General features: G+C 36.9%; 1 protein-coding gene across 1 annotated transcript in view; it reads left to right on the top strand.

Moving 5' to 3' along the window:
* The first annotated feature begins 3,127 nt into the window (after positions 1–3,127).
* LOC135710667 (uncharacterized) overlaps positions 3,128–17,767 on the top strand; it is an 82,368-nt gene continuing 67,728 nt past the window's right edge. Inside the window, exons 1-3 of the mRNA XM_065233309.1 lie at positions 3,128–4,087; positions 14,485–14,604; positions 14,738–14,931. Of these exons, the coding sequence (XP_065089381.1) occupies positions 4,015–4,087; positions 14,485–14,604; positions 14,738–14,931 (387 nt within the window). The 5' untranslated portion in view covers positions 3,128–4,014. The remainder of the gene's footprint in view (positions 4,088–14,484; positions 14,605–14,737; positions 14,932–17,767) is intronic.

The following is a 17,767-nucleotide window of genomic DNA, read 5'->3' on the forward strand; positions in this document are numbered from 1 at the left end:
GTTTGTTGCTTTGAAGAACTCGAACGGCTGGTACAATTTGGATGTGTTGCGTCTTAAATGGAAAAGGGACAAATGGTATAAAAAGTTTTGGAGATCAAATACCGACAATCATTGGAATAGGTACACAATCGCGCGTAATCAGTACTCACAATCGATAAAGAAAACTCGTTGTGAATATGTTCAAAGGAAGATTGATCAGCATCAAAACAACAGCAAAGAGTTATGGAAAATTTTGAAATCTTTATTTAAACCTAGTAATTGCAAACCACGGTCCATAGCTTTTAATGGCACATTAGAACAGTCAGAACAAGTAATTGCCTCTAAGTTTAATGATTATTTTTTAGACAGTGTTTCATTGATTAATCAATCCATTGAATTGGTCGCTGAACCTGACGAAATAAAACAGCCATTTAATAGTAGTTGTAGATTTGAGGTTTTTCACCCAATTACATTAGATGAACTAAGAGTTATTTGTTTTTCATTAGGAAAATCGGCTGGAGTAGATAATGTTAATGCTAGAGTTATTCAATATTGCTTTCATGTCATTGGCCACATCTTGCTAGACCTTATTAATGAATCATTACAAACTGGACTTGTGCCATAAATTTGGAAGGAATCCTTAGTGGTTCCTATTCAAAAAGTTGCTGGAACGATTAAAGCCGAAGAGTTTCGTCCCATAAACATGTTGCACACATTAGAGAAAATTTTAGAACTTATTGTTAAAGGCCAGCTGTTGGAGTATTTAAATAGTAATAGTTTGTTGATACCAGAACAATCGGGATATCGGGAAGGAAATTCTTGTGAAACTGCGTTTAATTTGGTGTTAGCAAAGTGGAAAGACAACTTGAAGCGTAAAGATACGATTGTTGCTGTTTTTTTTGGATCTGAAACAATTTCTAGGCCCTTACTTACTGTTAAGTACAATCAAGCGCTTTGGATTTACGAGTACTGCATATAAATGGTTTGAAAGCTATTTATCTGACTGAACTCAACGAACTGTTTTAATGATTCTGTTTCCAGTCCTGTGTGGAATAAATTTAGAGTGCCCAGGGAAGTGTATTAGGGCTCCTTTTATTTATTATGTATATTAATGACTTGCGACGTGTTTTACGGTTTTGCGACATTAATCTTTTTGCAGATGATATTGTGTTATTCATTGCAGCTAAGGATTTAGATCATGCCGTTTTACACTTGAATGAAGATTTGCGTTCTCTAAGTAGATGGTTGAAGTATAAGCAGTTGAAATTTAATACAAGTAAAACTAAATTTATGGTAATTTCTCGGAATCGAGTAAATGAGAACGTCTCTGTTGTAGTTGATGATGAGACTATTGATCGCGTTCGGGAGATTAAATATCTTGGCGTGATTATTGATGACACACTTAAGTTCAACTCTCACATTGACTATGTCATCAAGAAAATTGCCAAGAAGTATGGAATTCTATGTCGCCTGAAAAACGATTTAACCACAGACAAACAGACGTAACTCTTTAAAAAAGTTTCTCTTGAAAACATAGTATCTCAAAGCATAGGACCTCAGTAGCGACATCTCTCTGGCTTCTCGCGGAAAACAAGATTGCTCGCTAACTCGCAAACAATATTGCATACAAGTTTTATAGAATGTATAGAAACGTCAAAGTGATCCTATGCCAGCGCTGCGGCGAGTAGTTCGTGAAACTGATAATATTTAAATCAACCGTTAAATGCGTGAACGAAGATACACAATGAAGTGTTACGTCTGTTTTTCTGTGATTTAACTATTGCCAGTAAAATACAGCTATACAAATCAATCATCTCTCCTCATATGGACACGACAAAAATAGGTAAATTCAGTTCCAAATCCACAGCCACCTTATTCGTTAAGCTGATCAAAACATCATGGACCATTGGAGCTTAGAGCTCGGGGGTTCTCCTCACCATCCCTCTCTAACTGGGGAGTTTGGTAAAGAGAGATGATCAACCCGATTCGTACCTTCCTCAAAGTTGTCCTTGCTGGCTTTCTACTCTCTTTATATAATTTTCACACTGCCGTACTCTAACGCAGCTATCAACTCTATACTTTCATCTCCTCATTTACTTGAAATTAGCATCTTTAACTATGAAAATTTGTTGTTTTTGATACGTTGCTATTGTCTACTGTTGAGAATATGAATAGAAGCTTTACTTTATGCGAAATGTCCAACATTTTATTGGTTTATAAAAAAAAAACTTAAATTGCTTTAGATGCTCATTCAACCCCCAGTTCCCCTAGTACTTTGCGCCACAATTCAAAAAATGATTTCAATCTAGTTCGCTTCTCGAGCAAAGGTGTTCTTGGAAACAAAAAAAAAATCCACTTTGATTTTTTGTTGAAATCTATCACGAGCATTGATTGCGCGTTATGATGTGTAATGAATATTCCATGCCCTCCAAACTGGTTCTCGCCTCTGTTTCATTTCAATGTTTACTCTTGAGTGCTTCTAAGTATTTTATTGTTTGCCATTTTGAATTAGGAAAAGTTATACACATTTCGGCAAGCGTGTTCACCAGACAGTAAAACTGTACCGAACAGCGAAATTTCACTTCTCACTTAACCAGAATTCCAAACAATCGCATTTCACATTTCCTTCCAAATCCCGCACAAAATATCACACATATCGCTCAGCGAACAGCAATAAACCCTTGGCATAATTCACCGAGCGCCGAATCGGGTAAACAGCATAAATACATTTCTCGTCGCTTCTCTGGCCAGGAGAACCGGATAGAAAGGCTTCATCCGGAAATATAGGTTGGTAGCAAAACAAGTGCACGTAAAATCAGATCAAAACATACCTTCAACTCTGCTGCTCTGTTACCTTGACGGATCGGTTTCCCGTTCAAGTCGTCGCCCGAGTTAGGTTTGCAGTATTATTTTCTATGCTTTACTGAGAAACAACCAGAGCAAAATTCCATGCCTCACTCTCACTCTCAATCGGGAACTCATTTTCCTAGAGCTCTTCGTTTGTGTCCCACCGAAGGACAGTGAGACTGAGACTGAGTGACCCGAGGTAAGCTTTTGCCGGGACATGAGATTTTCGCTACAAGGCTTTGTGATTCATCTCGCGTTCTAGATACCTGCTGGCCATGGTTCAGTTACATCACAGACTCCGGCGGAAACGCATCATCTACAGACCGGTGCACCATCGCGGCCAAATACTCTAGGGTGTTTTAGTTACACGCTTGTTGGTAGTTGGCAGAGGTTCTGTAAAGCCTACCCGATATGGGAATGTGTGCGAGTGAGTGTGTTAGTCTTTGGGGCCAGTGATAAACTTCATCGTTGAAGATCACATCCAAAGTGACGAGGATTAAGGCAGCATTGTTATTAGTCTCGCTTTATGTTTCGGTGCGGTGCTTTTCTTCGCGTTATCCCGTTTTGTGCGCGGGAAGTGAAATTTTATCCACCATTTCCACTTGAGTTGCGACGCGCCGATGGTATAGCATAGTGTTTTAAGCAGTGCTGACGACAAAGTTCAAAGTGATTGATGAGCTTTTGATGTTGGAGATAGAGAAGGAATGCATCGTCGCTGTATCGCTGTACGCTAGTGCTCTTCAGTGTGTGTGGCAACAAATTGCGGTAATGGATCATTTGCAGTTGGTGAAATATGTCGCTATCCTGGTCGTGAAGAGCATGTGCGGGGCGAGTGAACTGCAATAAAAAATTTAATGAAGGCATTCTTGTGGTGGTCCCCGCACACAATGGCATGCGTGCCGGTGGAAATTGATTCATAGTGAGAAGAATGGAAAAAAATAATAAAAGCACCCGCTGATTCATGGTTCGACGATAATGATTTTTCGGTTTAAACGGGCTGTGTCTGTTTTCAAAATAAATTATTAACCAGAATAATAGCAACGATCATAGTGAATGGGGTGTTGAGATGAATTATTGAAGAATTGAAAGCACCGAGCATTGGCGTGTGAGGTTTTTCATTACCGGAGGATTAACTGCAGTGGTTATAATGGCTATATTTCTGAAGCAATACAGTGCGTGACGAGAAAAATGGAGCAAAGGATTATCAGTAGCGTTTTTGGATTATTGATCATCATACAGCACGGCTCAGGCGATGATTTAGGTGAGGTTTTTGATTCATACATGCACATCGGAGTTCATTGCTGTGACCTACATATATAGATGCCAAAGCTATTTCATGAATCATCCTTTTAGACTTCTATATTTTTGTACGTTGGGTGTCGTAAACCATTCGAACCGATTTTTCTGCTTTCGGGGATTTTTCGAACTATCGGACAAATTGGGCCGAAGGGTAGGGTACATAGATATATTAACAAAAGTAAATTTCACAAAAAATAGGGTTGCCAATTTTTCCGGAAAACCGCCGACTGGGATTGAACCCAGGCCTACTGGGGTGAGAGGCAATCACGTTTACCACTACACCACCGGCGCCACTAATCTTCGTTGGTTGCAAAAATAAACTCCAATTTTTTTTTTGAATTTGTGTCTCGTTTCTTTAGACGTTGAACACTCGAAAAATTGTTTAGCGTTGTTAAGTTCAGCACTTTTTCTTATGCTAGCATCCCTAGCCATTCTCTTGATGTTACCGCCAATGCCATCACAAGGACCTTTTCCATGTGAAGTTGGAAAAAAGGGCCATTCTGCTCTGATGTTAAAATCTTTGTCATGGCTACACAAGTTTTCAAAATTATATTTATTTTTATACTGCTCTGTGCAACCATCTAACAGATAAATAATTTTTTCAAGATCTGGAAATTTATCTTTTAATTTTAAAAGTAATTTCCATTGAAGATGTAATCCAATATTATGTTTTGTTTTTTTTCATATCTGCTATTACAATGAAATTTAAAACTTTTAAAGAGCAACCTTCATTGAAGTAAATTACAAAAGAGTGAATAGTTACTTGTGGCCTTGAAAAATAATGGCTTTGGATCGAATTTTGGATCAAACAAGAATAGTTCTCAGCGAAATCCATTTGACACTTTATTTCTTTCCCTGCAACCAAAGTTTCTTTTTTCATCGTTATAAACTTGATTTGCTTTTCAACTTTAAATAAACTTTTCAATTTGATTTTCTAAGCTTTCTAAAAATTCGCTCACATCATCTTCCTTGCTTATTTTTTTTGCATCGAGGAGAGGTTCTCAAAAAATTATATTTAATTTTATCAATTTTCTGTTCATCCAAATATTGTCCAACAAAATCAATTATGTTGCTTGAGTTGCACTGATCACATATACTAATTTGTTACACATAAAAAAAATTTCACCAAATACTTTTTCAAATATTTTTCCGTGTTACAATTTTTAAAACAAGCTGTTTTATGTAAAGCATCAATCAAAAATTTTCTGTTTTCATGAATCATGCAAACGCAAACATGCAATGCCGATGAATCTTTAGTAAACACATATTGTTTTGGTCGAAGTTTCCAAAACTAGGTAAACAAAACCTGCTGTTCACCATCACATAAATCTAAAAACTGTTATATAGTTCACTTTACGGAGCCTCCAACAGGCATTTTTGATAATTCTGTGGAGCTCCGTTTGACAGCTTTATAGAAATTGTGTCTTTCAATCTAGGAAATGGTTGACTGATGTCATCTCTAAGAGAAAATTTAATATCTTACCAAGCCCATCTGCACTATATGAAGATCGTCCTGCTTTTGATAAACGCTGCAGTCCTATTAAATTTGTTTTTGATTCAGTTATCATATGACGAGTGGCTTCTTCAAAATGTGATTGTATTTTGGTAAATTACCAACTTTTTGTCAACAATTTGAGGATTCCAATTTTTTGTTGTACTGTATCCGCTATTTGAAAAAAGAAAAATATTTTAAATTCAACAAAACAGATTCGAAATCTTCGTTCGTAACCTCATCAGGAAACCATTTCTTTCGGTTCTTTTCGTTTGTAATTAAAGTTTTTAACATTTTTTTAGACGAACATTTGTGACTATCTCTAGTGAACAATTATAAGAAGTTTCATGAAATTCGAAGATAGAAAAATAAAATCGGTTTAGCAGTTGGAACTTCTCATCTAGATTGTCTTCCGTACATTACTTTTTATCAGGGATGTTCACTGGCCACAATAACATTGGTTTACCTAAGCTTTGGCTCGTCTCCAATAATTTGAACGGTTACAGATTAAAGCCCTAGATTTCGTCTTGCCAAAAAACGAGATATCACTTTATGGGTTTCCTACAATTTATGAACACGTTTCTGAAGCGAGTCGTCAACCCAGAAATTTTTCTTAAATACATATAACGTATAATTTGCGACATAATGCTGACGTTTGCCAGCAGATCCAATCTAGATACCCGATCCAGGTTGGAACTGAATAATAAATGAATTCGCTATATGAGAATTTCAAAACAATTTAGTTATCTAGTGATACGTTGTTGCATGGTGATTACTTTGGTTAGCCATATTTAAGGAACAAGTCGCTTCAACCATGGATTATTTCGACACATCACAGCCTGTCTCTTCAGTGGTAGTGTAATAAGTTGTGAACTCAGCAAAAAATTAATTTTGATATCACATCAAAGTGGACGCACTTCAATCGTGTTGAAAATATGGCGTAATATAACTGGCCAAAAAGGACAAAATTATTATTAATATAGTGCATAAACTGACATTACGCTGCTTTTACTGCATTTGTTTATTTTTGTGGCCATAAAAATTATATGAGATTTTCGACATAATTAAAGTGCATCCGCTTGGATGTAATATTGAAATTTATTTTTTGCTGTGAAACCAAATAAAAAAATATCATTTATTTCGTCATGAAGTATAAAGTTTTCTACAATGTCGACATAATGAACACATTCGTATGTATATATGAGCCAGTAGAATGATGCAAAATTTGAAATGTTCGCTCCACAGTGTTCAAACGGTTTCACATCGGGTCCGGGTTAGCCTCCGAAAGTTTAAACTCATTTGATAAGAAACTGACTTGGCACAAACCATTTGAAGTTTGTATGGGAATTACTATGGGAAAACAAAACTTTTTGTTCATTGTAATTTAGCATTTTTACATGTTGTACTGTTAACAAATATGTTTTTGCTATTCTTATGGGAATTTTTATCAGCTACAACTTTGCAGAAAATTGTTGTTCAGTCAAGCGTCAAAATATATAGTTATTAATTGTTTAAGAGATTGATAATCTTGATTAAGCAACTGTATTGTGGGCAACACTGTATTCTGCAGTGTTACATAGTAGCCATGATTGTTGTTCTCTATTCTACGCGCCAGGAACACCAATGTTGCCTGCTGAACAGTTGAATAAGCATAATCATGAGACATCAGTGACTTGAATCATTAATAACTTTTGTCCCTTACATTTGATTGAAAAATAGTTTTCAACAAAGTTGTAGCTAAGAAAATTGGCTACAATCAATGCTATCATTTTTAAAAGCATAGTGATGTGGTGAATTGTTAGATATAAACAAAAACATAAGTTTTCCCATATAAACTTCAAATGCTTTGTACCAAGTCAGTTTCTAACTAAATGAGCTTAAATTTTTGGAGGCTAATCAGGGCCCAATTTGGAACCGTGTGAGCACTGTAGAGCGAAAATTTCAAAATTTGCATCCGTCTAATGAGTCAGCTTATTATCAAAATTCGTTTCAAGGTCAAAATTTGTTCGCTGAGGTTGAACTGAAACTGTTTCGATAGGTGGTTATTCCATAGGGATGGGCAGGTGGTTCAATCGGCTTCAGAGTCGTAGCTACATGTTCATAGGAACAACAAAGTTGAACAGGTTTCTCTCCTTATTTACATATTTGTGTTGCTGCTCACGCAAATGAAAATAACATATTAGTAATTGATAATCTGGTAATAAGAATACGGGATTTGATCAGGGTAAAACTTAACGATGTTTCAACATAGACCAACGTTTTCATCTTGCATCAGCATCTAAATATGAAAAGAGTGGTTTTACTTAGAGGCTATTATAAAGAAAAATACCTTACTTGCAATTTTAAAAATCTGTTTAGAATGGCTGGCGTTAGTGTGTTAATAAATATAACAGTTTGAAAAAAGTAAAATTGAGGCTACTTCGTTATTTTTTGAGTAAATACGTGTAACTCACAGTTACTCAATGTAAATATATTAGTTCAGAGTACAGCTGACTTGCCCCTAGATTGACGTCCTATATTGAACATAGTAGGCGGTGATAGTAAGCCTTTTAAAGTGTCTGGATTTGTGTCCAGATTTCGAGCCTTTACGGTTTTTAAAACGATGATACCCCGTTTGGAATTGAAACACTTGGTATACGAACGTTTGGTCGAATGAAATTTTAGCCGATAGGGAAGGGTGTGGATATTTGATCCTCATTTTGATTTGTTTTTGTATCAATATCTCATCCAGTACACGGAAAGACGAAACAACTCAAAATTAAGTTTTTTGTACTCATCTTGACACCTAATACCAGATAAAATTGAGTTCTTTTCCAAGTATCCAATTTTAAGTATTTTGCAAAGACATCATTTTGAGTAAAAGGTATCTGTTGCATAAAGAATGACTATTAGGTAAAAAAAACTTAAAATTGGGTTTTTATCTCAGGAAATTTTATCGCAAAAATTTGGATGTAATTGTTTCTCTTCAATATTTAAATCAAGCATTCTTATAAATAAAACATATTTTTTATTAATTACTATCAATATGTACACAAGTAAGGATCGATACATAAATTTAACAGTGATATTTTCTTTGAAAATTTTCTTCATCTAACCAACCTTTCCTTCCTCTTGACGGTGCAGTCCTAGCTGATACTGTAGATATCCATCTTGTGCTCCAGATTGACCATGTGTGGATGTCCGTTGTCCAGACAGAGGTATTCCTCAACCATAATCTTCTTTCGAACGGAGTCTATAATAATTAAAACTTCTGTATATTTCTGACTTTAAATTCACATGAACGTTGAAAACTTACCCCATCAGTTCAATGGTAATGTTAATTCACTACCTTATGCACTACCGATTATAGGTCACGAAATTCTGTTGCTTCCGCCAGAATAGAAATCGAAAACGAAATAAATATGGCGTACGAATTTTCATCCAAAATTAAGAGCAATCGCAACACTCGATTTTGGATACTTTCGAAGCGAAGAAAAAAAAATAACTCAAAATCGAGATAAAATGTCCTCATAAATAAGATCTCTCTTAAGACTAGTGTTTGCGAAAAGTAAGTGTTCTGGTTATACTTCAGAGTAAATTAAAAGCATTCATCAATGAGAACGAAATTTCATCCAAAAGAGCAGTGATAGCGGAGTACTTATTTTGCAGTACTTTCTATCTCGATATTGAGTTGTTCCATCTTTCCGTGTAATGTGTAAATTCATTCTTTGCTCCTGTCATATAAAAGAGTCGTTTCTATCATATTGACCATCAAAACCAACTCAGTCCCTGATTTCGGGGTCAGCCATTTTTTAATCTCAGGCGCGTTCGTACATGGTTTTTAATAGGGCAATTACCGCAAACTAATGATTTCCATTTAAATAGTAATAAAAACCTATATTTATGGTGCGATCTGATCCTTCTTACAAATATAAATGTATTGCGAAATTTTTCTCGCGCCGGTTTTGGCCGAAGTTAGAAACTGGCCATTTCTTTGGAGGTACCCGGAATAAACTCGGAAGGGGCCAACAGGGTCCTGGGCATTATATTTGACTATCATTCATATTGTTTTTGAATTCTAATCTGATTGATGTGTCACGTGATGGGTTTTGCACCAAGTCAGAAACTGGCCACTACCCCCAGGGAACATGCCCGGAAGTGGTGAAGGTGGTCTTGGGTACTTTATTGGATAACCATTGATCTTGTTTTTGAATTCTCATGTGATTTTATGTGTCGCATGATGGTTTTGCAACCTCCAGCACCTTTTGACAGATTTCAAAAGAGTTCAATTGTATTAAATGGGACCACAGTCACATTCATGTGACGCTAGTTGTGTCCAATGCGGTGCATAGGTTGCTAAGCAATATGAGCATATTTATTTCGTTACAGACAAGCACACAGCGGAGCCGGTGGTGTAGTGGTAAGCGTGATTAGCTCTCACCCCAGCAGGCCTGGGTTCAATCCCAGTCGGCGCCACCGGACATCTCTGATCACGCCTTCGGAAGGGAAGTAAAGCCGTTGGTCCCCGGTTCATGAATTGATGTGTCGATAGTTAGGGTCCAGGTGTGGGAGCTGCCTCCCTAGCGTCAGTTAGCATTGGTGCTCAGCACGGAAAACAAGATCGACGGAAAAAAAATCGAGGAACAAAAAAAAATCATACACACATACATTTTTCGATATCATTGCGTTGAGTCGATTGGTACTAAACACTCGGCCCTCGGTTTTCCATGCGGTATGTATATCCCCTTCTATGTAAGAAAACAATTTAAGCCAATCCTGCAGAACAGAAGCGTCCGTTGAAATTGTCATCAGATAATCCGGATGTTCCCTACCTTCTCTTGTGATCCTGTCGCAGTTGCCACGACGGTGCTGGCAGCAACGGCAGCACCGGTACCACGATAGAGCTGGAACTTCGCTAGTACTCCGGGACCAACGAGATAATTATGCCTCAGAAAAATTCCACCGACCCCGGCTGGGATTGAACCAGACCCATTGGGGTGAAAAATCAGTCACACTTATCACTACACCACCTTGTCTTTCATAAAAAATACAAACACCGAAAGAAAACAAAACAAAAACTCGATTGGGACAGCTTTCAAACTGGTTTGGAACAATGCTTGCCTTGATCCAAATTCAGTTCAAAATAGATCGAGAATTACTGTAGTTTAAAACTGGATTAAAAAACTACATTTATACCTAGTCTAAAACATAATGCAGACCAGGGCTCGGTCTGGATCTGTTCCAAAAATTAAAGCCAATCCAGCTAATTGGACCACCGTAAAATATGCCCAACACTGCTTCTTGTTTCTAAATTCGTCATACGGGTTTTAATTCCGTCCAAACGCATTTAAATGCTATTGACTGCTTTGTTCTACGGATGAAGGCAGGAAAAATGAATTCGCTAGTAGTGCTTCTTTTGTTTTCGAGAACAATAGGTGTAAATATTCAAACCTTTTGCTCTTATAAGCTTTGAGTTGTAGCTTTTGAATTAAAGTATAGGACCAAAAGTATTTTTGATTTGTGCACATTGATGCTTTTTAAGTTTTCTACTCGTTAGAAAAAAAAACGACGAAGTAGCGCTCTACCCTACTTTGAAAATACATAAATCAATAATCGTAGAAATAACGTTGGGTAATGAAATTATAATTTGTTTCCCTTGATTTGTTTTCCGTCGATCATGTTTTCCGTACTGAGTACCAATGCTATCGACACCAGTGAGCTGCTCCCACACCTTGACCCTACCTATCGACTCATGAGTTTGTCATGAACCGGGGACTAACGGCTATGATCAGAGATTTTATGCCTCAGAAAATCCCGGCGGCGCCGACTGGGATTGAACCCAGGCCTTTTGGGGTGAGAGGCAATCACGCTTACCACTACACCACCGGCGCCGCTATAGTGAAGTTATTTCCATAAAAAAATAATCTGAAAAATGTTTTCACGGTGGATGAAAAACGCACGGAAAATCAGGAAAAACCATGTACAGGATAATGAAAATTATCCTAATGATGCTGCTCATGCTTGAACACTTCTGGTGAAAATTTCAGGGTGGTGTCTCTTAACGTTTTTTTATGACATGACTGAACAACTAACGCTCAGAGTCGATGTTATAATATGAGTCCCGCCAAGAGTGAAGCCAGAAGTATCAATCGAACTGTCAAGCGGGGTACCAAACAAGACCAGTCATAGGAAAACGATGAATTGATCGTTTTCTTGTTTGTGTTATGATTATCTCATAAAGATGCGTAACCGGCCATTATTTGTTTGGTAAATACTCAAAAACGGTAAGAGATACCACTCTGAAATTTTCACCAGTGAATTATTAGAAATTTTCCAGAAGGTGGCTGAACCAGTAGTGGAGGAACTAAGACAATTTATTTATTAAAAAAAAAACAAATAAAATATGTACCTACAATTCGTATGGGTTAATCTATAGCTATCAATCTCTACTTTGCTAGAAAAATATTACATCGTAATTAAATTGTATATATTTTTCGAAAACTTGTCCTCCATCAATAGGAAAACTGTTCCAGTAGTAGTGGTTGTTACTAACTTTGGTTTCTATAATAGTGGAACGCATTGATTTCTTATGAGTTCCACAATTATAGGAACACTACCGCAACTATAGGAGCACAGAAGTCAAAATCTTTGGGAAATTAATATCAGTCAGTTTTGGGCTGATTTTAATTTTGAAACATGCAAATCTGCTTTATTTTAGGAGAACTACCGATGAACAATAACCAATGGGTAAAGAAGAACTGCATTATAACACACCATCGACTGGAAATGCTCTCGCGACGTGGGGCTTTAGGTAGTGATGAAAACGTCGCTAGAACTATTCCACAGCCGCAGTCAGTTTATGAGCAACAAGAGGGACGCACATTTTTGCCTGTGGACTTGGAGACATACTTCAAGTCCCCGCGTACATCGTACGGGCTAGGCAAAAATGTGCGTCATCTTGAAAACTGTCGCTTTAATGGCCCTTCGCTCATTTTCAACTTCTATTCAATTTTCATACTGCCGTACTCTAACGGAACTATCCACCTACATTCTTCTAAAGATCATTCTCTAGCTAATAAATCATCACACTAAAGCTTCATGTTAGCATTTCCAACCAACTCTGAAAATCGTTAACTTCGCGTATGAAGTAACATAAAAAACACTTTGAATGAATCATATCCAATGTTCCCTCATTACTCAGGCGCAATCCCCTAAATTTTCATGGAAAAAAATGATAGGTTTATTAGAATTAAATAATTTCCTTATTATTTCACTAAAGACGATTTTTCCTACGATACCACTAGGTTTATGAGTTATGGAATGTCAAAGTATGTGAATTTCGGGAAAATCAGAGAAGGTGAACCAAAATTTTCCGGGATGTTAGGTTTTTGGTCATAATTCAAAACCGGTAGGAAAACCACTCTGAAATTTTCAGCCTTGAACAATAAAAAAGTAGTGAAGCGTGAAAAAAAAGGTATAGAAAAATTATAAAACCTTGATAATATTTTCCCTGATTTTCCATGCAATTTTCCTCAACCGTAAAAGTTTTCATGGAAATCTCTTTTCAGATTATAAGTTTGTATGAATTGCTGAGATATTACCATTTTACTACAGATTGATCGTTCTACGATGCTTGTTTCGTGAGTTATGAATTTATAAAGTACGTGATATCCGAGAAAATCCTAAAACTTAAGCTATTTTTTTTGGGAAAATTAACCACCTCGAATTTATGATTTTTTTTTTCGTCAAAATTTTAGAAAATTCTGGGATTTCGTCCCGAACCTTCCCGATAGTAAATCAAAGTGCCCAAGGCTCAACTGTGAAAAAAAAAAATTAACGAGCCGGAGCTGTTCAAAACAGTTCAATAATTTATTAACTTTTTCGTTGCAGTGGCGAAAGAGGTTCGTTCGTTCTTTCAACAGTTTTTATTCGTCAGTGCCAGCCACTCGACCTTCTTTTCTTTCTTTATCCGAATTCTCTCCGTCCAGTCTATGTTCCCATAGTTGAAGTAGAGTTACCACACGTACCCGTTTTTTTTTATCAATAACGCAATATATTCTACAATTATCCAATTATTTCGCGAGGTCCTATTACAAATATTTCCGGACCGGCTGATTAATTTAATTAATTAAACCTGAGTACTCTTTTAGACGTTATACGCTTTTTTTTATCCCTGAACACCAGAGGGCTGTTTTATGGCATCGCTTGCTTTATTTTCACAGTTTTCTTCACCATTAGAGAAAAAAATTGCTTTCTTTAGCAAAGTTGTTTAAAATTAATTGTTATACAACTTTATCGAGCATTGTGCCGGTAGCCCATCGCAAATATCTAAAAAAGGAATATTATAATGGCAACATTGTTTGAGTAGTAAGCGTGACTGCTTCTCACCCCCGTGGTTAGATTAGGGTAGGTTACTTTATTTAAGAGATTTTCAACCCATTGGAGACAAAATGTGCCGATCCTATGAATTCTTATGGCGGCGATTTCTGTGACGGTTTCGGCTTGTTTTATTTCCTTTGAAACATACGGTATTATTATCTGACGGAGAGAATGGCGGGTGGATTTCAGACTTACGTGGAATGATAACATTATTGTAATTTGTCAGGTGGAACATATAGCACTCAGTCTCGAATATATTAGTGGAGTTATTCTAACGTGATTGAATGCTTAACCGTTGTGACACTCAAATCTCCCATATAAATGGGGAACGTGCTACCAGAACCAACGTTCTACTTCTAGTCACCATGTAAATAAAACGCTGCAGAAATAGCAAAACTCTGTCACTCTTATAAGGGTTAAAATAATTAAATCCTGCAATATTAAATCCAAACTCATAAAATCCATCCTTGTTCTGGTTAAGTTAATGAAATGTATTTTTTTATTTACAGGGCTTCTTTCCAGTACATTGCGGGCATTCCGGCAAGCAAGCTGCGAAAACGACCTCATGATATTATCCTGCCCGATCGGTACAAGCATCAGCGTGGAAGTCGTTCAGTATGGAAGAAAAGGTAAAAGGAATACGAACATATTTTGATATTAAATTTTTGCAAGATGTGCGTTTAATAAAAAAAATTCCAAACCTAACGTGGCATTTATGAAACCCTAAAACTCAATATATATGTGTGATATTTACTTTCACAGAGGAAAACTCCTCCATACAATGTGCATTTACTGATGCACTAGATAGTCGATATCCAATGGAGTCGACCACGCTGATGTCCGATATGCCGTTCGTTTTGGGAAATTTAACGTTCTCGCTTATTGAGCCTGGGCTCAACGAAACGGCTTCACTGGATAGATCAAGAAGTAAATGTGTACATAGTTACGTGTTACAGGTGAGCATAACGTTTATCGTAAGTGTCATGTTAAATCGAGTATCATTATTAGGTTAGGTTATTTTACGTTTATTACCGAGACATTCAGCCATAGGCTGGTTGATCTCTTTTACCATTATTAGAAGGATTTTCTTCTAAAGCTTGCTCAACCTACACGGACAACTAGTAGCATTGTACATTCCAGTATATGTATATCCAAATAAAACTGGTTGGGGAGATGTAGGTTAATCGTTCACCTTGAAATCCCCAAAATAAATTGAAATTTTACTGCAAAGCCATTCCAAATGTTGGATTAGGCTATAGGCAAGGTATTATAAATGCTATGTGAAGCAAACATTAATAAGTGATTATGTCTAAAGGTAAACCAAATATCGTGTTCAGTTTTTTTTTTCTTTACACAAAAATAAGCCTCTACTACCGATGATCTTTTAAACCTGGATACAAAAAAGCTACGAAAAAGCGCTTATGCCTTCATTGAATTCTACTTTTACGCGACGTTCGTTGTTTCGTTTTGGTCCTTACGTAAGACGGGAACAGAATCCATAAAACAATCGCATTGTTGTGCTACCGCGTCCCTTACTTCACTAACCAAAATAAGACTGACGCGACGATTTTACCAGCGTACAAATATTGCACATATTTTAAGCTATCTCGACCGAACTCTATTGCGTTTTAAAACGACCGTTTTCTCCTTCATATTTCGTCGTCAAAACCACCACAACCACCCACAATCAAACACGACCCGCCGTGACTACCGTCAGTCTTCAACCACGGCCCTCATGATCATGTTAAGGACACACCTAACAACACAACAAAAAACTAATCGGTCAAGTGTCAAGCTTGCATGTTCGATGGCGACATTTATTTTCTTCAACATGAAAAAAATAAATCATAATAGATTATTCGTAGACACCAAACCGTAAAAACCCGAGGAACATGCTTCCTCGATCGCATGGTCATTAGACTGATGCAAAATTTGAAAGTTTTGCTCCACAGTGCTTAAACGGTTCCAAATTAGGTCCTGCTTAGCCTCCCAAAATTTGAACTACTTTAGGAAGAAACTGACTTGGCACAAACCATTTCAAGTTTATATGGGAATTACTATGGGAAAACTTATGTTTTTGTTCATATCTATCTAACAATTTACCACATCTCTATGCTTTTAAACATGATAATAGTGATTGTAGCAAATTTTCTCTGCTACAACTTTGTTGAAAACCATTTTTCAAACAAATGTAAGGAACAAAAGTTATTATTGATTCAAGTCACTGATGCCTTATGATTATGCTCATTCAACTGTTCACCAGGCAACATTGGTGTTTCTGGTGCGAAGAATAGAGCACAAATATCATGGCTACTATGTCACACTGCAGAATGCAGTGTTGCCCACAGAACAGCTGCAAGATTATCAATCTCTCAAACAATTAATAGCAATTTAATTTGACATTTGGCTGAAAAATGATATTCGGCAAAGTTGTAGCTTATAAGAATAGTTACAGCAATTTTCGAGAAAGCAATATGGAAAATGTTTAGAACACAATGAACAAAAAGTTTGGTTTTCCCATAGTAATTTCCATACAAACTTCGAATAGTTTGTGCCAAGTCAGTTTCTTATCAAATGAGTTTAAATTTTGGGAGGCTAATCAGGACCTGATTTGAAACCGTTTGAGTACTGTGGAGCGAAAATTTCAAATTTTGCATCAGTCTAATGGTCATCCCTCTGACAAATATGAACGATGAAAATAAATCTCGATTACTCCCCCGAAGGGACGCATCCGCTCCTGCAAACAATGCATCCAATTCCCAATCCGGCGCAACCGGCATTTCACCCACACATGCCAAAATCAAAAAAAAAAGCGATAGGGGAAATGGATGTAATGTCGGCCTAAATTCTTCTAATTTTGGTCCATACATAAATTCAGCAATCGACTAAATTTTCAATAGTGACCAAAAATACCTATTAGTACCGTCCCATTGACGCGTTCATCTAGATAAAATTGATAAATAGCAGATTTTTAGCGATGGGCCCAATATTAGATCCATAGGCCAACATTAGAGCCATTTTCCCTATATAGTACGGTGGGTCTCATGATCATTTATTCGGAACAGTGTTTTTTTGGTTTCATTTGGGGTCCCAACTAATTGTATAAAATTTGGAGATGATTCGTTGTAACCCGGATTTCCGCATTGTATCTGAAATTAGTATGGACATAAGTATGGAAAAACCAATTTTTTTTGCATTTTCATTCCTATGGACCACAATTTGGCTTTCACAATGCAACTAATCATATAAAAAAATAGTCCAGGAAGTGCCTAACAACTTTGCCGAAGGAAGTACGGTTATAGCTGTTCAAAGATCGATTGTTCGAATTAAATGTTCCTCAAAAAGAATGAAATTTTCCTCCTATCCAACTACGCCTATTAGATTGAGTAAATATTTTTGAATAACACATCTGAACACACCAACTCGACAAGATGAGAAACACCGAAGCTATTTCAGTTTGAAGCTTAACTTCCATTGATATCAGTGAGACGGCGGGAATGTAATAAGCCGCTCCCTCTCCAACTACGCATATGCGATAGAGCTATGGTTTTTGAATAATTTATCTGGATATACCAAATCGATAAGATACGAAACTCCGAAATTATTTAAGTTTTGAATCTGTCTTCCTATTATTGGTACACCAGTAGTTTTGACAGGAAAAGTTATTTTTGGCAATTAATTCAAACCATAGCGGCGCCGGTGGTGTAGTGGTAAGCGTGATTACCTCTCACCCAGCAGGCCTGGGGTAAATCCCAGTCGGCGCCGCCGGGATTTTCTGAAGCATAAAATCTC

This window comes from Ochlerotatus camptorhynchus, unplaced genomic scaffold (genome assembly GCF_037179485.1).
Source record: "Ochlerotatus camptorhynchus isolate MF236.1 unplaced genomic scaffold, CSIRO-AGI_Acam_v1.1 ptg000398l, whole genome shotgun sequence".
Lineage (NCBI taxonomy): Eukaryota > Metazoa > Arthropoda > Insecta > Diptera > Culicidae > Ochlerotatus > Ochlerotatus camptorhynchus.